We start from the raw sequence: 20,360 nt of genomic DNA, 5'->3' as shown, positions 1-20,360 counted from the left end.
CGACCACCGTCCAGGCTGGGAAAGTCCCAGACAAACCAAATCCTGGATGGTCACCAGGTGGTGACGTCCTAACCTTCTCCAGTTTTAGAAGAACGGGGCCAATCTTATTTCAGTCCAACTGTGAAGCAGCTGTGTCATCACGGGGGGTGCGACTTGGGGTTCCTGTGATAAGTGGGTGTCTGCCATTTGCACCAGGCAGGGAGTCAGCCTCAGGATGTTGCAGGGAATGTGACAAACATGGTTTTGTTCTCACTACACTGACAATTCTAGTGGAGGGTGGCTGATGAACTAGGAAGCAAGTAAATGAATATAATCATGTTAGATGGTGCTTCGAAGGAAATAAAGGGGCATTATGTGACAGAGACTGCAGTTACTAGGGTGTCAAGGAGGTCATGTGACACGGAGCCAGCCAGACTGGGCAGATGCAGAGAGTGGGAGGCAGGAAGGAGCTGGGGATATTCAAGGAAGGGAAACAGAAAGCACCGTGGCTTGAGCACGCTGAGGGTCGGATGGGTGGGAAGGAGGACTCGGACCAGGAGGGCCACCGGGCCAGCGTTAGGGCTGCCCGCAGTGAACACAGCAACGAGGTCAGGAGCGCCAGAATGGGGCAATCAGGGACCCAGAGGAAGGTGCCTGAAGAACTGTGGAAATCCGAGATGACAGGAGGGGCGGTTCAGACCCCCCGCGTCCAGGCTTTGCCACTTCCTAGGCGTGCGGCTCTGGGCAAGTTATTTAACGTCTCCCAGCCGCAGGTTCCGCCTCGGAAAAGGCGACCACTGCGGACCGCCCTGCAAGGTGGTTGTGAAAACGAGTGCCTGAAACCCGGGGGGCGGTGCGCTCGGACGGTGGACGCGGAGCAGCGCGGGGGAGGCGGAGGCGCTGCCCCTAACCCTGCCCCTGCCCCTCCGGCCGCGGCCAGGTGACCCCCGGTCACTGGTCTTCCGCTCGGACGGCCGCTGCGGGGCGCCCGAGGCGGCGGCCCGCGGAGGTTCCTTCCCGGGCGGCCGGGCGGTCGGCCCCGGAGGAGGAGCGCAGGCCGGCGCCAGGCGCCCGCGGACAGCTGCAGAGCGGCCTCGGCTCGGACGCCCGCGGGCCCGCCCGCCTTCCCGCCGAGGCACGCGACACCGTCCCAACTCCGGGGAGCCTGCCCTCCCCCGCGGGGCCCGCCTGCTGTCTCTTTAAGGGGTCAGCTGGTCGCCCCGCCCCCTCGGGATCTGATTGGCTCCGTCCGCGGCTTGCGGCCTCTTCCTGGTGTGGCTCCGTTTGTATAGGCTCCTGGGGCCTGGGGGCGGGCCTGGATGCTATAAGTAGGGGCTGTGGCTGTTTTCGCAGTTTTGGCCGCACGGGAAGGACGCGCGCGCCTGCTTTCCGGTGGTCGCGGCCGCGGGGAAGGGCTGCCGCTGTCTCGGGGGTGGGGGGCCCGGCGCGCTGACCGCCCTTTCCCGCCCATCCCCGGTTTCCGCGGGGCCGGCTGCCCGCGGCTCTTGCGCGACGCTTCCTGGCCCCGCCGCCGGCCCAGGGCGCTGGAGGCCGGAGTCCCCGGGCCTGTGCCAGGTCGGCTCACTGCGCTGGCGGATGAGCGACCCGGGCGGCGGGGCCTGAGCTCGGCCCGGGGCCCTCAGGTAAGGAGGGGGCCCTCTCCCGCCCCCCGGTCGCCGCGGTCCTGAAGCCCGCCGCGGGGTCGGCCTCCGCCACCGGGTTGCCGCGGCGGGACCAGCGCTCCAGGGACGCCCCCGCCTCTGCCGCGTCCGCAGCCCCTCCCTGGCCGGGAGCTCGCGAGCGCGGAGACGGCTAGTGACCCCTGCGACAGCCGCGGGGTGCGGGGCTGCCGGACCAGCCCGCCTGTCGCCGCCCTGCCCCCGGAGTGACAGCCTCGGAGGGCCCGTGGGGAAGTTTCCGAGGGCCGGGGGGCCCCGGGGGAGGACTTCCAGGAAGAGGCGACGCGCTCCTGCGCAGCCGCCGGGCCGGCTGGCGGGCTAGAGGGCTGGGGCACCCTGCGGCTCGAGGCCGTGCAGGAGGGGACCTGGGCTCTGCGGCCCTGCGTCTGCGCTGTGCCCCGTCCACGGACAGCCCGGCAGGACCTGCCTCCAGCTCGCTGTGGCCTTCCGCAGCCCCAGAGGGCAGGGGAGCTGGGGTTTACGGGGCTGGGGCTGCTGGGGCTGCTGGGGCTGCTGTTGCAGGAGGGGCCTTCTGGGAGGCCCGGAGCGCGGCTTCCTCTGTGGTGCGGATGGGGCTGTGGGGTCCTTCCAGCGGTCCTTCTACTCCGCAGAGGGCTTGGCTGCACTCTGCTGGAGATTCATCTGTCCCATTCTGACGTTTTGTTGAGAACTTACTCAGTGCCGGGCGCCATTCTAGGGGTTTGGGTCATGAGCACGCCTGGGGTGGGCAGCCAGCAAACACATAAACATGCAGCTAGGGCCATGTCTAATGGAGGCCAAATGCTGTAAAGAAGATACAGGGCAGGCTAGCTGTGAGAGATGGTCAAGGAGGGCCCTGAATGGTAGAGGGGCCAGCCAGCACAAGGGCCCTGAGGTGAGAGCACGCGTAGCAGCGAGGAGAGCAAGGTGGAGGTCAGGGGCTGGAGGATGGAAGGCAGGGGCAGATCAGGTTGGGCTTTGAACGGTGAGGGAAGGGGCCCGGGTCTTCCCTTCATCCTGGGGGGTTCGGGCCCGGGCTGCTGGCAGGGCACCAGGAGTGGCCTGTCTAGGACTGCATCTACCTCCTCCCACCCCCAAGGCTGAAGGGTGAGGGGTTGGCCTCCGTCCTATGTAGCCTTCTTATTCTGTTCTGGTTCCAGAGTTTAGAAGCCTAACAATCTGCTAGGGGTTGGGAGCACTGAGGGGCCGTATAGCAACTAAGAAATATAACCTCTCTGTTTTGCTCAAGGCTTTCTATCTTCCTGGGGTTTTCCATGCGGTCCTGGTCAATCCCATTGCACAGATGAAAGATGGAAAAGGCTCAGAGAAGGGAGGATCCTGTCCAGGGGCTCCTTGCAGGTCTGGCACCATGTGATTGGAGCCTTCCTGGTGTCCTGCCCCATAGGCTGGCCATGGAGGGAGGGAGGGAGCTGGAGGCCCCAGTGGTGGGTGGGAAGATGGCCTCTGGAATGTTAACAAGGTCAGGAGAGTCCCTCCCAGGTGGAAGAAACAGTCTGTCCCAGTTTCTCTGGTTCTGAGAGGTCTGGGGTTGCCTTAGGCCACTCAGCATCCCAGAAACTCCTCTGAGAATTCCCTTCCCCATCCCTCAAGTCTGGCCTCTGCCCCTTCTTTCCCTTGCCCGCAGCCAGCCTTCCCACCATCTTCTGTCCCGTCCCGTCATCTGTCCCCACGCCTGAGCCTGCGGACCCCTTCCTTCTCTGTTACCGCCCAGGCTTCTGCCCCCAAGCCCCGGAGCTCGCCCTAGGTCGGGGAGGAGAATATGGGGCCAGCGACTTATCCCTTTTGTGCCTCTCCTTTCCCCCTCTGTACAATGGTCGTAAGAGTTCTCTTATGTAGGGGCTGGTGTGATAGGTAAGTGTGTCACCACACGTAACGTGCTTAGCTCTGGGTCTGCAGGTGGTGTGCATTATTTTATTTTATTTATTTTATTTTCTTTTATTTTTTTATTTTCTTTTATTTTATATTTTATTTTATTTATTTTATTTTATTTTTATTTTATTATTTTTAATTTAATTTTATTTATTTAATTTTATTATTTTATTTTATTTATTTATTTTATTTTATTTTATTTTATTTTAATCATTGCTTTAGTTATTTTACAGTCTTTGACACACACTGGCAATCTGGTATGGCCAAGAGCCTCATAAGCCAACAGTGCTTCTCTGACCAGCAGAGCGGCAGGCCCCAACTGGGATTGTATTAGCAATGTGGCCTGTCAGCCTCTCCCCAGGCCAGCTGGATCAGAACCTGCACCGCCTCAAGACACTCAGGTGGGAGAGGCATGGCTCCAGGCGGAGCCCAGAGCCTTCCATCTATAGGTGGAGAAACCGATGCCCACAGAGGGGTGGTTGGCAAGTCGCCACTTGGGGGCCTGGGCACTGGAGATGACAACCTGGCAGGTGGCTGCTGGGGCCCCCCACTTTGTCCGTGAGAGTAACCAGAGTACTTCCCTCACTAGCTGGGTGGGAGGGCTCAGTGAGTGTGCTCTGCTGTTGCCACCAAGTCGGCAGGAGAACAGTTGGTACTGTCCTTTGAAAGGGGCCCTTGCATTAGGACCAGATCCTTCTTCCCTCTACATCCACCAGGCCCTTGTCTGGGAAGAAAAAAAAAAAGCAGCAATTATGTTGGTGTGACATCGTGTAGGCATTTATGTTTGATCCTTACAACTTTGTTGCGTAGGTGTTATTTTCCCTGTGATACTCAGAGAGAAATGACTCACACAAGGTCACATAGCAGAGCCAGAAGTGCAACCCAGATCTGCCCAACTCCATAAAATGTGTTAGCTGGAAGCTTTTCATTAGTGAATTAGAGAAATCAGACTCAACAGGACCTCAGCGGAGAAGGGAATTTGTTGGATTTTATAACTAAAAAGGGAGTCCAGGGGTAGGTCTAACTTCAGGTGTGGCTATGTGTCCACGGGCTCACATGAGGGATGTGTTTTCACCTGTCATTCCTCTATGTTGGCTTTGTCCTCAGGTGGGTAGCCATGTGTGGGGTCAAAGTGGTACAGCTCCGTATAATGCTATGACACTTTTAGTGGAAAGGGCATCTGTTCCTAACAATGACAGCAAAAGTCTCAGGGCAGATTCTCACTGGCCAGGGCGGTGGAGCACCCCGATTGGGCAGGCTTAGATCCCATGCACACTCCTCAGAGTTGTGAAGGGCTTGAGTCAGCTGAACCTCAGCTTCATTTATGGACAGAGACAGGGGGAGCTGAGAGTCCCCCCGACTCAGGAAAAATGAGGTGCTTGGACAGGCAAAACCAAATGATGCTTCCCCCTTCAGACTCTCTGCCTGAGTCTCCCCTGCTCCTTGGCCCTGATCCTCCCCGCTGGCTTCTTTACATCACAAGGGACCTCTAAGCTTTTCAGTGGCTGCTGGGTGCTTGGCCTGCTCTTTGGGGCCTGCCCCTCCTGGCCCACACTCGCTGCTGGACACCCTGCCCTAGGCCAGAGCTGGCGTTGGGCTGCTGGGGCCAGAAGTTTGCTCCAGGGGCTGTGGAATCTCTCTCCTTTGACGCCAGTCACTTACGGGTCATCATTTTAGGTTACCAGAAGTCTTGAGGGGTTTCCCACAGCCCCTGCCAGCTGTAGCCTCCCCATGCTCAGCATGGCTGCAGTTCAGACATCAGACCGTCAACAGCTACTTGCAGGTGCAAAGAAGGGGCTTGAGGATGTCTAACGGTCAGCAAGGAAAATGTTTCTTGGGAGACTTCCCCCCTATTTCATCACATGTCCTTGCCTAACCTAGCTGCCGGCGAGGAGAACACCCTTTTTGACAGGCCCTCTCCAGGGCACTGTTGGCAGAGGGGAAGACGATCATCCAGTTGGTGAATGGTCCCACAGGCTGCAGGACATTTGGCAGCCGTGGCCACTGTCCATGAGAAATCATAGACAGACTGGCGTGCTATATGCAGGACAAACCTTCTACCTTGTTATCCTGACCTTTGTTTCAATAGCTAAGCCAGAGTCCCACCCCCACAGTCCCGGTGTCAAGCTGGAGCACCCTGTGTGCTGCTGGGGTGTCCAGTACTCTTTCGCATGGCCCCTGCCCAAGGCCACTGGCTTATGGTAATTGAGATTCAGCTTCTGGCCCAGGCCAGGGGCCCCTGCCTGTGCAGCAGAACATCGTGGAGGGGTCCTGGAATAAAATAGCCCCTTGCTAGCTAGGGAGGAGGAGGCAGTGCTTGGTGGGGACACATCAGCAGCATTTGCCTAGCCATTGCAAAATATCCAGCGGCTCGGGCCAGAAGCCACCGCATCCTTGCTCTCTTTCCTCAATCCCTCGGCGTGTCTGTGAGCTGGTCGGGTTGGCTGACCCAGATCCCTCCACTCCACGCCCGCTGCAACCAGTGGTCAAGCCATGTCCTCCCGCTGCCCTGGTACAGTGGCTGCCCATCTCCCTGCCCCCACTCTGCCGCTGCTCTGCTCCATGTTCCACAGGAGCCTGAGTGATTCTCTGCATGGAAATGGGACCCTGTCACCTGCCTTCTTGACACCCTTCTCTCTTTTTTTTTAATTTTTACGTTTTTTACAAAAGATTATTTATTTATTTGTTCACAAGACACAGAGAAAGAGAGAGGCAGAGACACAGGCAGAGGGAGAAGCAGGCTCCATGTAGGGAGCCCGACTTGGGACTCGACCCTGGGTCTCCAGGATCACACCCTGGGCTGCAGGCAGGCGCTAAACCACTGAGCCACCCGGGCTGCCCCATGACACCCTTCTCATTGCATTTAGGATGGAATCACATCGCATGTGGTCATATTGCTGTGTGTGTAACCTGGCCCTGCCAACCCTTCTGATCTCACCTCCAGCCACACTGGCCTGCTTTTTGCCCTTTGGACAGGCCATGCCTGTTTGTATGTACCTCATGGCATTGGCATTTGTTCTTCTCTCCCCAGGTGTGCTCTTTGTCCAGATTTTTCCAAGTCTGATTCTTTTTATTTTTTTATTTATTTTTATTTTTAAAAAGATTTTATTTATTTGATAGACACTGAGCATGCTCAAGTTAGGGGAGGGGCAGAGGGAGAGAGAGGAAGCAGATTTCCCGCTGAGCAGGGAGCCAGATGTAGGGCTCGGTCCCAGGACCCCAGGATCATGACCCGAGCTGGAGGCAGACACCCAACTGGCTGAGCCACCCAGGCATCCCCAAAGTCTGGTTCTTTCTCAATTATTTAGATCTAGTGCACATGTCAGCTTGTCCAATAATCCAGTCCAAAGCAGCACCTCTTTATATTCATTGAGGTTTTGGCTTAGCTGTTGAAACAAAGGTCAAGATAACAAGGTAGGTTATTCCTATGTATCGCATGACAGTCTGTGTGCAGGCGATCCAGGATATTCCTGGAGGCCCATTGGGTCTGGGACCCGGACACTCTTTGCTGTGTTATCCTCAGTACATGGTTTCAGTCTTGTGGTCTAAGATGGCTGCTGTTGCTCTTGCCACCACATCCCTATTCCAGGCAACAGGAAAGGAGACTTGCTTGGCCTGAAATTGACCAACTTGTTAAATTAACCACTCATTTCCCATTGGATAAAATTCAGTCATGTGGCCATAGCCAGTAGCAAGGGAAGCTTGGAAAGTAGCCATTATTCTGGGAAGCCGTGTGTGAGCTAAAATCCATGGGCTCCAGCACTAAAGGGGAAGGTGGATTATGGGAACCCTGTATTGTGTTAGTTAGTATTGCTGTCTGTATTGTGTTAGTGTTTGTTCCATGCACTCTTCTGTTAACTTGGTTTTCCTGCTGGCTGGCTGCCTCCCCTCCTGGAATGACAGCCTCCCAGGGCAGCTGTGTGCCAGCTCCTAGCCTCATCCCCTGCTCCTAGGAGGCTGCTGCGGGTGGGGGAACTTGTGAGGAATGCCTTTTTTTCTCTGGACATACTATGTGTTAGGCGCGTTTCCCTCCGGTCACAGATGAGGGTGTGATCCCAGAGCCATCAAGTGGCCTGCAGAGAAGGACAAAGGGATCTGAATCCCAGGTCTCTGCCCACCTGCTTCAGTCCCCACTCCCTTTTGGCCGAGGCAGTGCTCACGTTTCATGGCTTGGAACGGCAGCAAGGATGTTGCTGTGTCCCCCGCAGCCCTTGCCCTGGACCTGTGGCTGTTCGGGGCTGGCTGGGGGTCCTTGCCAACAGGGCCTGAGCAGCCTGGCTGCTCCTTGCCAAACGGGAGACATGTGCTCTTGAAGTATAAACAGAACACATCTTTCTAATTTTTTAAAAACTTACTGACAAGTAACCCATACAGAAAGGTGCACAGATCATAGGTGGATGACTCAGTGGATTTTGCCACGGTGAGCACGCCTATGTACACCTCCCCCCGCCCCGATCAAGCACCAGCAGCTGTGGTCCCCTCCGCTCCCCCCATGCCCTCCCTCCTCCACAAAGGTGACCCTCACCTGAATCTTTGCGTGGGGCAGACCACATGTGTGTACCTGTAGCTGGCCCTGCTCAGCACCATATCCGGGAGGCCCTTCCATGGTGCTGCCCACAGCAGTAGCCTGTCCTTTCTTCTCCATCCCACTGTGTACCCAAGCACCGCCATGTATGTGTGTGTACACTGATATGAGCATCTGGGCTCTTGCTAGCCTGGGGCTGTTACAAATGTACCCAGGAGTGGAGATGCCAAGTCATAAGGCCTAATCTGTTCAAGTCATCACTTTATTATTTTTTTAATTAATTTTTTTAAAGATCTTATTTATTTATTCATGAGAGAGAGAGAGAGAGAGAGAGAGAGGCAGGCTCCATGCAGGGAGCCCGATGTGGGACTCGATCCCGGGTCTCCAGGATCACACTCCGGGCCGAAGGTGGCGCTAAACCACTGGGCCACCGGGGCTGCCCACAAGTCATCACTTTAATGCTAGCATCTATTCTGTCCTGGTGCCATGCCTAGCTTACCTGCCCTGCACCCGCTCAGCTCCCTGAGGAGGTCCCTGCTGCTGTCAGTATGGGCCCAGCTCCTTCTCCTATCCCTGAGAGCCCAGCAGCCTGGAGCCCACCTTGTCCAAGGTGGCTCCCAGTGCCCCAAGCCACTGGCTCTCCTATCTTCTAGGCTGGACTCTATTTTTATTTTTTTTTAAGATTATTTATTTATTTATTCATGAGAGCCTTCAGAGAGGGAGGCAGAGACACAGGCAGAGGGAGAAGCAGACTCTCTGCAGGGAGCCCAATGTGGAACTTGATCCCAGGACCCCGGGGTCACACCCTGAGCCGAAGGCAGAGGCTCAACTGCTGAGCCACCCAGGTGCCCCTAGGCTGGACTCTTAACCTCTCATTTTGAGGCCCTTGGCCTCCCTGCTGACTCCCATTTCTCCTCGCAGCCCCTATCCCTGCCTTTGCAGACACAGCTCTCTCTGCAGTGGCCCCCTCTATGGTGGTCCCCTCTGTAGTGCCTCTCGTTCCCTCTCCTCTGCTTACAGACTTCCTGTGTATCTCCTTGGCACAGTGCATGCCCCCTGGTCCCCTATTTGTATCTCCCTTTCCAGGGTGGAGCAGAGGATGACAGGGCGGTGGTCCACCGGAGGTGTGTGTGACGCCCCCTCTGGCGCTGGGTGGCTGTGTGATGCACACCATTATCTCTGGGCCCTATATTGGCTGTATGGTCTGGACTCAGGACTGGCATGGGTGGGCTGTAGGAGGTGCTAGATGTCACATCAGTGCCCACTACAGCCTCCAGGGTGGACACTGCTGTTAGCCCCATTCCAGGGGCTCCTCACCCCTCTGCTCCCTGTCCCCTGAGTCCCCAGGATCAGAGGGATGAACTGGGGTCACGCTGAGTAGCTTGCTTTGTTGTGCCTGTCAGAGGGGAAGGCTCCGTTACTGGGGGGTGGCGTTTACTGTTTGGGGGTCATGAGATAGGCCAAGGTAGAGGACTGAGCCCCTGTCTGGGGACTGTGCTATGGCATGTGTGGGAGCCACAGCTCACCCTCTGCCTGCTGTGGGGGGTGTGGCCCACCAGCCCAATGTAGGTCGTGGCTCTCAGGTTCCACTAGGAACCTGGGACCAGAGACCCCACGGCCACACAGCCCTGGCACTCCTCACGTGGGGGCTGTCACTCCCCCAGGGCTGGCTGCTTGTGGGATGGACACCCCGGAAGAGGTGGTCTGGGCCAATGGGAGCACAGCCCTGCCCCCACCCATGGCACCCAACATCAGTGTGCCGCATCGCTGTCTGCTGCTGCTCTACGAGGATATCGGCACCTCCAGGTGAGGTGGCCACGGCCCTGCAGGGCAGGCTGGCTGCGTGTAAGTGGGCTTCCCCCATGCGTGTGGGTGTGCGCGTGTGCATGCCTGCATGTGTGCAAGTGTGGTGGGTGGTAGTCGGGGTGACCTTACCGGTCAGCTGGCTTCTGTGCCCATCTGCTAGGGTCCGGTACTGGGACCTCTTGCTGCTCATCCCCAATGTGCTCTTCTTCATCTTCCTGCTCTGGAAGCTTCCATTCGCTCGGGCCAAGATCCGTGTCACCTCCAGCCCCATTTTTATCACCTTCTATATCCTGGTGAGTTCACTCCAACTGGTGAAAGAAACCCAACTCCAACTGGCTTAGGTAAAAAAAGGGAATCAGTAACTGCTTCTATCTTGAAAACCAGCCTCAGACGTGGCTGGATCTGGGGGTTGATGGACACCATCAGGGCTCTGTTTCTCTGCATCTCTGCTCTTCCTGCCTGCTGTCCAACATAGCCAAGAGCAGCTGTGAGCTAACATCCCGCCTCCCTGCCAGCGCCAGCAGAAGAGGACCTCTGTCCTGGTGCTGCTGGTGGAGACCTGGAAGGTTCCCTCTCACTGGCCCACCTTGGGTTGCTCCCTGAGCCAGTCACTGCGCCCTGCAGGGAGGGTGGGGTCGGTTGAGCCAGACCATGTGGACTGGGGGGGGGTGGTCCCTGGAGGAAAACTGGGGAGTCCTTCATAGAGGGCGGGGGAGGAGATGCTGGCTGCTGGAAGGATGCCCACTGCCACTTCCATCTGTCCATCCAGCCATCCATCCCCACATTCTGTGAGACCTCCTTGGAGCAGACTTCTTGCCTGTTGGGAGGACCCAAGTTCTCATCATTCAGCGGCCCCAATGTGGGCTGCCCAAGGTGGAGGTGGCAGGGCTGTGGTTGAGAAGGCCACCCCAGGAGTGGGCTCCAGGTGCAGGTACCAGCTGTCTGGCTCTGGAGTCCTCCCCTCTGCCTCAGCTCTGGCTCTCTGGGCCCCCTCTTCATGGCCTGGCTCAGCACTTCTCAGAGGAGTTGCCAGTGGGCGAGCAGGTGAGGCTGCAGGGACCCCTTGGAGGCTGCCGGTGGAGGCCCCAGGGACTGGGGGCCACCTGGACCCCCCCCCCCAGGGTGGGCATTGAGGCCTTCTTTCTTCTCTCCCCCACTTCTCTGACTCGTGACTGTATTTATGTAACAGATACAGCAGACAGGCAGATGCCCTTTCTGGCAGAGCGTGGAGGGAGAAGGGGCCCAGGGCCAATGCCCAGGAACATGAGAGAGGGCCAGCACTGCCTCTGCCCTCCTATTTCGGGAGACTTCTTTCTAGAGAGCTCAGGAGACAGTGCTGAGCACAGACTCATGCCGACTGCCCCGAACCTCAGCTGTGCTGAGTGACCTTGGACCCGGGGCTTGGCCTTCCTGTGTCATGTGTGCTGGGCCTGCGTTAGCTTGGGGCACTCCCACTAGCACCACAGAATACATCGTGCGTAGCTCTAGCTCGGTGGCAGCTTGGCATACAGTAGGCACATGGCAGTTTGTTGCTCCTACAACCTGCCCTGTTGAGTGGCGTCAGCCTCCCCAAGGCCTCGACATGGTTTTTGTGGCACAAAGCACAGACCATGTATGGATTTGGACTCTTCTGTTTGTATGTGTCAGAAAACCAAAGTTAAATTCACAGAAGCTGTAGGGAACGTACTGATAGAGAATCTGACAAGTCCCAGGGCTTCAGGCATGGCTGGATTCAGGGGCTCTGGGAGGCTATGGGAGCACAGTCTTTGTCTCCCGCTCAGCTGGAGTCTCTCTGATGGCCATGTCTCTAGCAGTCTCATGCTGGTGGAGCTGGGCAGCCCCAGCAGCTCTGGGCTTGGGCCCCTACCCCCTACCCCCCCCCCCCCCCCCCCAGCCAGCTTCCTTTTCCAGTGGCTGCACCTGGTGTCCTGGCTGTGCCTATTACTAGACTCCCTTGGGTCCCACCCCCCTCTGCAAATCAGGGAATGGCATGTGCCAAAGGGTCAGCCCTGGGTTTCAGGCCAGTCTCTGAAGCCAGGAGGGGGTGTCAGCCCCCTGAGTCATGTGAGCAGTAGGGAGAGGAAGGAGGCTGTTGCCAGAGGAAGGGAGTGGATCCTGGGGCGACAAGATCCGCCGAAGCTGAGCACAGGCACTTCTGCTAGACGTGCTGGGGCAGCAGCCTTTCCGAGTCCCTGAAGACTTCTTCCCTGCAGCCTCCTCCCCCCTTGTCTTGGAAATAAGAGCGCTAATATGACACTAAAGGCAAGCATGTGCCTAGCCCTTACCAGGTGCCAGGCCTGCTTCTGCTACATGTACTTATCCATTCGCTCCTCCCAACCATCAGATTCAGTAGGTGCTAGTTTTGCCCCATTTCATAGGTGAGGAAGTGGCAGGCATGGAGGTGTGGGTCCTCGGCTGAGGTCAGAGACGCCAGGAGCAGCAGGGTTGGCATTTGAGCCGTCCACAGCATACCTGCTAGCCATTCCAGGGCTGCCACTGAGCCAGGAAACTGAGGCCCGAGAGGGAAGGGCCAGGCCCGAGGTCACCAGCAGTGGAGGATCTCCCCACCTCTCCACATCCCACTCCTGACTCTTTTATTTTGGAATTCTTCCATTCTCAAAGAATCCAAGACTCCTGCAGAGGCCCTGCAATTCCCAGAGGTCTTGTCCCTGACCCCATAATGGCTTCCTCACTCTCGCCCACCAGGTGTTCGTGGTGGCGCTGGTGGGCATCGCCCGGGCCGTGGTGTCCATGACAGTCAGCACCTCGGATGCTGCGACTGTTGCTGATAAGGTGTGGCCGGGCCTGCCGACAAGGGCGGGAGCGGGGGCGGGGCGCTGGGGAGCGGGGTGGCCAGGCCCCCAGGCTGACCCTCTGCCCACTCTGTGTCCAGATCCTGTGGGAGATTACCCGCTTCTTCCTGTTGGCCATCGAGCTGAGTGTGGTCATCCTGGGCCTTGCCTTCGGTGCGTGTGCTGCTGGGGCCAGCGCTCTCCCCGTCCCTCCCTAGCGGGCACCGACCCCAATGGTCACCGGCTAGCTCCCGCTCACTGACCAGCACGTTTCTTCCAGGTCACCTGGAGAGCAAGTCAAGCATCAAGCGGGTGCTGGCCATCACCACGGTGCTGTCCCTGGCCTACTCTGTCACCCAGGTAAGAGGGGAGGTGGGGCAGCTGCAGCTGTGGGGGCCCCGGGAGGAGGCCAGGGGTCACTGAGGGCCATGCATCCACTGCTCCCTGGTTCTGGGCCCGGATTTGAATGTTTATTAGGTGCAGTGCTATCAGACTTTAAATGCGCCTAAGGAATCATCTGGGGTGCTTGTTAACAAGGCAGGGTCTGCCCCTTCACCCCCATGCAGCCCCAAGTCCAATCCAATAGGCCAGGCTGGTTAGGGGAGGATGCCTAGAACCTGCTGTAGTGACAGGCAGCCCAGGTAGGGGACATACAGGTATGCAGACCCCACTGAGAGCTATACATCTGGAGACTCCTTGCTTAGATGTGACAGGGACTATGTCTTGCCCAGCCCTGTTCCAGCCCTGTCCCAGCCCCAGGAGCTAGGCGGGCAGGGAGCAGGGAACTCTGAAGGCCCGGCTGGGGAGCTGGGCTTGGGGTGGTGGAGAGCTCTGGGTGCTTTGTATCAGGGGCCCCCAGGTGGCAGGAGACTGAGACCCCTCCCCACCTGCTCCCACAGGGGACACTGGAGATCCTGTACCCTGATGCCCACCTGTCTGCTGAGGACTTCAACATCTACGGGCATGGGGGCCGCCAGTTCTGGCTGGTCAGCTCCTGTTTCTTCTTCCTGGTGAGGCTGAGGGTGCCCTCCCTGCTTCCCAGGCCTCGGCACCCTGGGGTGGCTGGATGAGCCTCCGAGCCTAAGGCGGAGGCCTAGATGTCCTGGTACTGGGCTTGCTCTGGGCCCGGGGTCCCCAGCATCCTCAATCCTGCTTTGTGTCTGCAGGTCTACTCTCTGGTGGTCATGCTCCCCAAGACCCCGCTGAAGGAGCGCATCTCCCTGCCGTGTAAGCAGCTGGTGGGTGGCTCTGGGATAGGGCTGGGTGTGGGGCAGGGGTCTGTTTGGACCACTGTGACTCCCCTGCTGCAGAGCCCTTGGTGAGAGGGAGGGTGTCCTGCTGAGGCCCCAGAAGGGTCTCAGGTGACACGCTAGGGATGAAGGGTGGAGGTGAGGGCAGGAGCTCATGGCCCCCTGCCCCCCAGCGCGAAGGAGCTTCTACGTGTATGCGGCTATCCTGGCACTGCTCAACCTGCTGCAGGGACTGGGAAGCGCGCTGCTCTGCGCAGACATCATCGAGGGGCTGTGGTAGGTGGGCCGGGGGCAGGGGGAGGCCAAGCCCGGGCCCCATCTAGAGGGGCTGCTCCCTGACTGCTCCTCCTGCCCTGCAGCTGTGTAGATGCCACCACATTTCTCTACTTCAGCTTCTTTGCGCCCCTCATCTACGTGGCCTTCCTCCGGGGCTTCTTTGGGTGAGTCTTCTCACGGGAACGGGAGTGAGGGCGGGGGCGGGGCGTGCAGGCAGGGGGCGCAGGACAGGGGTGGGAGCCAGCACCCTGCTCAACGCCGGCACCTGGTGGTTTGAGGGCCGCGGGCGCCCCCGTGTGGCTGCAGGCAGGACTGCACCCAGCTTCCTGCGTCTGCACATCCAGGGCTTCAGTTTCTTCAGCCTATATCCCCAGTTCAGGGTCAGGTATCCGGCAGGACTCAGCGCATGAAGTGTGTCTCTACCTACACGTGCACACACGTATACGTATGCACACATGCGCGTGCACACACGTATCTACACACGCACTCGTGTGCACACACATATCTACATACGCACACAGGCACATGCACACACGTATCTATGTACATACTCATGCACGTGCACACACATGTATCTACATACACACTCACATGCACACACATGTATCTACATATACATGCACGTGTGCACACATGTATCTACGTACACACATGCGTGTACAAACACATCTACATATGCACACACGTATCTACATACGTACTCATGTGCATGCACACTCGTATGTACGTACGCATATATGCACACACGTATGTACGTATTCGTGCACACACGTATCTACGTACACACTTATGTGTGCACACACATGTATCTATATACGCACTCCTATATGTGCACACACGTATCTCTGCACAGATGCACATGCACACACGTATATATGCATGCACACATGCGTGTGCGCACACGTATTTATGTACTTACACATGCACACACGTATATACATACGCACACGTGTGTGCACACACGTATATACACACACTCGTGTGTGCACACACATGTATCTACATATGCACTCATGCACATACACACACGTATGTACGTACGGTTATATGCACATGTACATACATACTCATGCAAGTGCACACACGTATCTATGCACTCGTGTGCGTGCACACACACATATCTACATATGCATGCACACACACGTATCTACATACACACTCAAGCATGTGCACACACGTACCTACGTACGCACTCATGCGCGTGCAAATACGTATGTACATACACATATGTGCACACGCATGTACGTACGCACTCATGCACGTGCACACGTCTACGCATACACACATACATATACACATTCCATATGCAACACAAATAGACACACTTTCCCCACAAGAGAGTGTCTATGCAAATTGTTCTACATTTGCTACTTTCCGTGTTAGAATACATTAGCTCATTCACTGGCACCTATTAGGTGTTGGGCACTGCTGCAGCTGCCAGGTACGACAGGGAACAAAGAAGACACAGATCACCACATTCACACCCACGGACTTGAGCTGGGAGTGGCTGGGGAGAGGGGCAGGGATGTGGGGGGTGGGTGTTGTAGGGGAGCATCCGGTGAAGTGCACTTTGGTGTGTTTGGAGGTTTGTTAAGGAGACAGGATGTTAGGGATATGTGGGATGGAGGGTTGGAGCCTGGGCCTCTGAGGTGACAGGAGTGCTGGGTCTGAGGAGATGGTGGGGAATCTGAGGGGGTAAAGCCGAGAGAGGCCATCAGAGGTGGGGTGATGGGCTAGATTGGCTCTCAGCCCAGCCCTGATCTGTGTGGGACCTTGCACATGCGTTCATCTCCCTGGCCTCAGGCTCCTTTTGAAAATTGGGTGCAGTGCTTCCCTGTCAGAGTTATCCTATGGTCATAAAGGCTGCAAGGGTGGAGGTTGCAGCTGGTGTTTGCTGAGCACCTCAGGCCAGAGTTTGCCTCTGTTCTGCCCTCTGCAAAGAGGCTTGAGGTCAGAGTTGCACCCATTTTACAGTGAGGAGCAGGCACAGAAGTCCTTGCCCACACTCACACAAGGGCTAAGTTTTAAAACAAGTCCCATTGGACTCCAGAGTCCAAGCTTTGGGGAGCTCTAGGTGGCCGTTAGGCAGCAAGCCTTATTGTTCAGAGAAGGAAGTCTTCCCTGACCACACATGGGGCCCCCCTCTCCCTCTCTCCTCCCCACCAGCTCGGAGCCCAAGATCCTCTTCTCCTACAAATGCCAAGTGGACGAGACTGAGGAACCGGACATGCACCTGCCCCAGCCCTATGCTGTGGCCCGGCGGGAGGGCCTGGAAACAGCAGGAGCTGCCAGCACCCAGTTTGACTCTGCTGGTGGGGTGGCCTACCTGGACGACATTGCTTCCATGCCCTGCCACACTGGCAGCATCAATAGCACAGACAGTGAGCGCTGGAAGGCTATCAATACCTAAGTGTGGCCACCATGGCTGGAAGGCCTGCGGGGGCTTGTGGAGGGCAGGCTGAGTGTGAAGCCCCTGGTGAGGAGGACGAGGTCATGGGACCTTCTGTGGGCAGGAGCCCACGCCAGCCCTGTCTTGCCCTCTGTGCTCCCAGGTGTCTTTAGCCACCTCTGCTCTAGCTGGGGGCTGCCTCCGCCTTCCACCTTCCTTCCACCTGTTGTCTCCCTGCTCAGCAACGTGGCCCACACACTGATCTCCCAGGGCCAGGCCTGGCTAGGCCAGCTGAGGGCACCTCCTTTCTCCAAAGCCTGGGCACCCAGGACTGCTCTGGCCCTTCTCACCCTTCTGCCTCCTCCCCGTGGCGCTTTGGCCTCCTCAAAGCCCACTCTGGCAGGTGGGCTGAAGTGTGTATATTTTCTTGACCTATTTTTAAATAAAAAACAAAAGGAGCAGGAGGTGCAGCTGTGGAGGTTCTGCAGGAATACTCAGGCCAGTTCCTCTTGGGAACCTGAGCGCTGGGGCGAGAATAGGCAATGATCAGAGGTCCAGACAGGTCCCTTTGCATCCTGAGCCCTGGGAGGCTCTGGGCTCCTTCGTTTGCTCAGTGGAGGAACCCTGGCCCGTGCACAGGCCCCAGGCTGGCTGCTAGGGAAGTGGCGGGGGAGGGCAGTTGGATTCCAGGGCTCCCATCTCCTGGGCCCCGTTGGAGCAGACAAGATGGATGTGTAAAGTGAACCACGGTTCTGTGAGCTGCCGTCTCCCCACCCTGTTGGGGAGCCTGGGGTTTGGAGTGAGCCCTGCAGGTCCCACCCTTTCTCTGCACCTTCAGCTCTGCCCTCCTGGACAGGCCGCTTCCCCACCCCAGCTCCAGCTCGCCATCTGTAACATGGGGACGAGAAGGCGTGTCTTGCGGGGGCTGGTGTAAAGACTTTAGAAGTAGCAGGAGTTGCTGCAGATGCGAATGGGACAGTAGTGATAACACTATTGTGTTTGGCCCCTAGAGTCAAGCTTGCCACATGATAGGCACTCAGAAGGTAGGATGACAGGGACTGACATAGTAAGAATCGGGATAAGCTAAAAATGGGCCTAAGCCAGAAAAAAGCGAGCTGCAAACAAGAGGAGGGAGGTGTCATGTGCCCCATGTTGCTGCCACTGTAGCTCAGCTCGGCCTTGAGTCTTTGGGTAGCTGGAGAAGAAGGGAGGTGCCAGGTATGTCATTCCCACCGCCAGAGACGAAGAGGTCTCAGGGTCACGAGGCTGCTGAGGGTCAGGCCTGGCACCCGCCTTCAATGCCAGCCCTCTTTTGCGGCAGAATGTGAAGGGCACCAGCTCCAAGGCGGCTCGTGACTGTGGGGCCCGTGTGCCATGCTCCCCAGCATCCGGGGCCCAGAGGCCTGTCAATGGGCACAGGCAAGACCAAGTGCAAAGGCACAGGCAGGTTGCTGGGCCCCCCTCCCCCTGGGCCCACTGGGACCATGGGGCCACCAAGAGTTTCCTTCTCAGAGCATTCCCGGAAGCCTGGTGGGTGGGGGCAGGAGGCCCGCAGGGCATTCCCAGCAGGGCAAGTGTTGGCCAGATGGGGAGGACTGGACAGGCCAGTCCAGAGCTTCACTCAGTACCAGCAGCCGTGGACACTTATGTCACCCGAGAGGCTGGAGTAACAGCCTGGGTTTGCTCAGTGCCTGAGCAAACCGCCGTGTCAACGGGGAGGCCCCAGTAGGAGAAAAGAGGCTAGGAGCCTGCTACTTTTTGTTCTGATCTTAAAGTTGTTTTTTAATAAGTAATATGTACATGGCAAAAAAAGAAGTTCGTGCGGGGAGGTATACGTTGGGATGTGGATATCTGCCCTGCCCTGACATTCATTCAGTTGTTCCACCCCCTGCCCCAGAAGCATCCACAGGTGCCTGTGTGTGTTCACACGTGTACGTATATTACTCCTGTTCTGGGAGTGTAGATGTTCTGTAGATTTTTTTTCTTCACTTGACACTTGATCTTGGGATCATTCTGTGTCAGGTAGCAGAGCTGCTGCGCTCCGCTCCGGCAGCTGCATACATTATGGATATATGGCAATTTAGTTAACCAGTCCCCTCAGGATGGACTTTTGTTCCTGATACATTTTGCAACAACAGACCATGCAGTGACAAAAATCCTTATAAATATGCTTTTGGTAACTCATGCACGTGGAATTACTGGAGCATACAGTCTTAATTAGTTTTAATTAGTCTCACAGTGTTCTGGCGGAGGCTAATAGCTGTCCTCCAATGTGTCCTCCTTTTCTTCCATTGTAATAGAATCCCTGATTTTTTTTAAAGCTGGGTACACAGCTTCCTGGAACAAGACTACATTTTCCAGTGATCCCTGCAGGTGGGTGTGTCCGTGTGACTAAGTTCTGGCCAATGGGATGCAAGCATGCATGTGACTTCCTTATGGAGGATGGACAGGCTCTGTCCTTCCTGCTGCCCAGGATGTGGTTGCACCGGCTGGCATCAGAGCAGCCATCTGGAATCAGAGTGACTTGGGCATGGAAGCCTCTCATGGAAGTGCAACAAGATTGAAGGAGCCCATACCCTGACCCTGGTGCATCCACGATAGCCTTGGACTTTCAATACCTCAGGATGACTTTTTGAAGACGAGTGAGAAATAAATGTCTACTTTGTTGAAACCACTTTGGGTTTTTCTCTAGCAGTGGAACCTAATCTGAACCAGCACCCTCATCAAAGCAGCTGTGCCGGTTTTAACTCCTACCAGTACAGCCTCACCGACGGGGGGCCCTCACATTTTTAAATTTTCCTGAAAAGCCCTGCTCACTTCTGTTCTGCTAGGCCCACATTCTGTGTGCTGTATCTGGATGGTAACAAGCACTATGCCAAATGTGGGGGGTTCTGGAAGCTTGGGTATAGTGATGGAGTTGACCATATGTGACCCAAGCTCCAGTCTAACTTCCCGACTGCTGCTGCTCCCGGGCTCTGGATCCTGGGCAGTCATGTCTTCTCTCTGACCTTCAAGTCCCTCAGAGTGACTCGGGCTAGCAGATGACCGGTTGCCACCTAATACCCATTTTCCCTCTCTTAGTAACCACGCCCCGATGTTTTGTGGTTTGGTGAAGCACCCTGGTATAAGGTAAGGTTCCCTGGCCCTTTGCAGTCACGTATGTGACTGAGTTCTGCTCAGTGGGTTGTTAGCAGAAGTATGAGACACTTTCTTTAGCACAGACTGCTTAAAGGGAGCCAACTCAGCTAGGAGCTCTGCTCTTTGGTCCTCCTGGCTTTGTCCTTCCTTCTTCCTGGGATGCAGATGGACACTCCAGCAGCCATCTTGGATGATGAGGTGACTTTGGGAAGCTATTCATTGAGGATGCTCACATACACAAAATGACAAGCCCTGTCCCTAATGATAGTGGTGCTGCTGTACCAGCACTGGACTTCAACCAACTGGCGGCGGCGGCGGCAGCGGCTTCTTCTTCTCCTTCTTCTTTTATTTAAGTTTTTATTTATTCATGAGACGCACAGAGAGAGGCAGAGACACAAGCAGAGGGAGAAGCAGGCTCCCCACAGGGAGCCAGATGCGGGGCTCGATCTCAGGACCCCGGGACCATGACCTGAGCCCATGCTTAAGCAGATGCTTAACCAACTGAGCCACCCAGGTACCCCAGCAAACTTGGTCTTCATGAAAACATGTGAGGATCAAAACGTGCCCTACAAGGGGTCATTTGTGGGAGACAGGATAATATTTTGAGATGGTAATTGTGTCTTTTCCTTCCTGAACTTCACCTTCTTCTCCATCCCC

General features: G+C 56.6%; 1 protein-coding gene across 3 annotated transcripts; it reads left to right on the top strand.

The window, feature by feature from the left end:
• Positions 1 to 1,333: 1,333 nt before the first annotated feature.
• TPRA1 (transmembrane protein adipocyte associated 1) lies at positions 1,334 to 19,239 on the top strand. Of its 3 annotated transcripts, XM_025447999.3 has the most exons (11): positions 1,334 to 1,622; positions 9,717 to 9,858; positions 10,019 to 10,151; positions 12,565 to 12,651; positions 12,752 to 12,824; positions 12,931 to 13,010; positions 13,550 to 13,660; positions 13,817 to 13,877; positions 14,074 to 14,176; positions 14,260 to 14,340; positions 16,343 to 19,239. In XM_025447999.3, exons 2-11 carry the CDS (start codon positions 9,734 to 9,736, stop codon positions 16,584 to 16,586), a joined length of 1,098 nt encoding a protein of 365 aa, XP_025303784.1. In that variant the 5' UTR covers positions 1,334 to 1,622; positions 9,717 to 9,733; the 3' UTR covers positions 16,587 to 19,239. The 3 variants fall into 3 exon arrangements, with proteins under 3 accessions (XP_025303784.1, XP_025303798.1, XP_035558995.1); XM_025448013.3 differs by lacking the exons at positions 1,334 to 1,622; positions 10,019 to 10,151 and adding an exon at positions 2,295 to 2,532; XM_035703102.2 differs by lacking the exon at positions 1,334 to 1,622 and having other exon boundaries at positions 13,550 to 13,636.
• Positions 19,240 to 20,360: the final 1,121 nt, after the last annotated feature.

Source organism: Canis lupus, chromosome 20 (assembly GCF_003254725.2).
Source record: "Canis lupus dingo isolate Sandy chromosome 20, ASM325472v2, whole genome shotgun sequence".
NCBI lineage: Eukaryota > Metazoa > Chordata > Mammalia > Carnivora > Canidae > Canis > Canis lupus.
Note: the sequence above shows the minus strand (reverse complement) of the source record. Positions and strands in the feature narration are given on the sequence as shown.

Excerpts from the sequence above, each read along its gene's own strand:
- TPRA1 (XM_025447999.3), top strand. The coding sequence starts at position 9,734 with ATGGACACCCCGGAAGAGGTGGTCTGGGCCAATGGGAGCACAGCCCTG. Across the intron at positions 9,859-10,018 it reads GAGGATATCGGCACCTCCAG|GGTCCGGTACTGGGACCTCT; the intron begins GTGAGGTGGCCA and ends CCCATCTGCTAG. Across the intron at positions 12,652-12,751 it reads CTGCGACTGTTGCTGATAAG|ATCCTGTGGGAGATTACCCG; the intron begins GTGTGGCCGGGC and ends CTCTGTGTCCAG.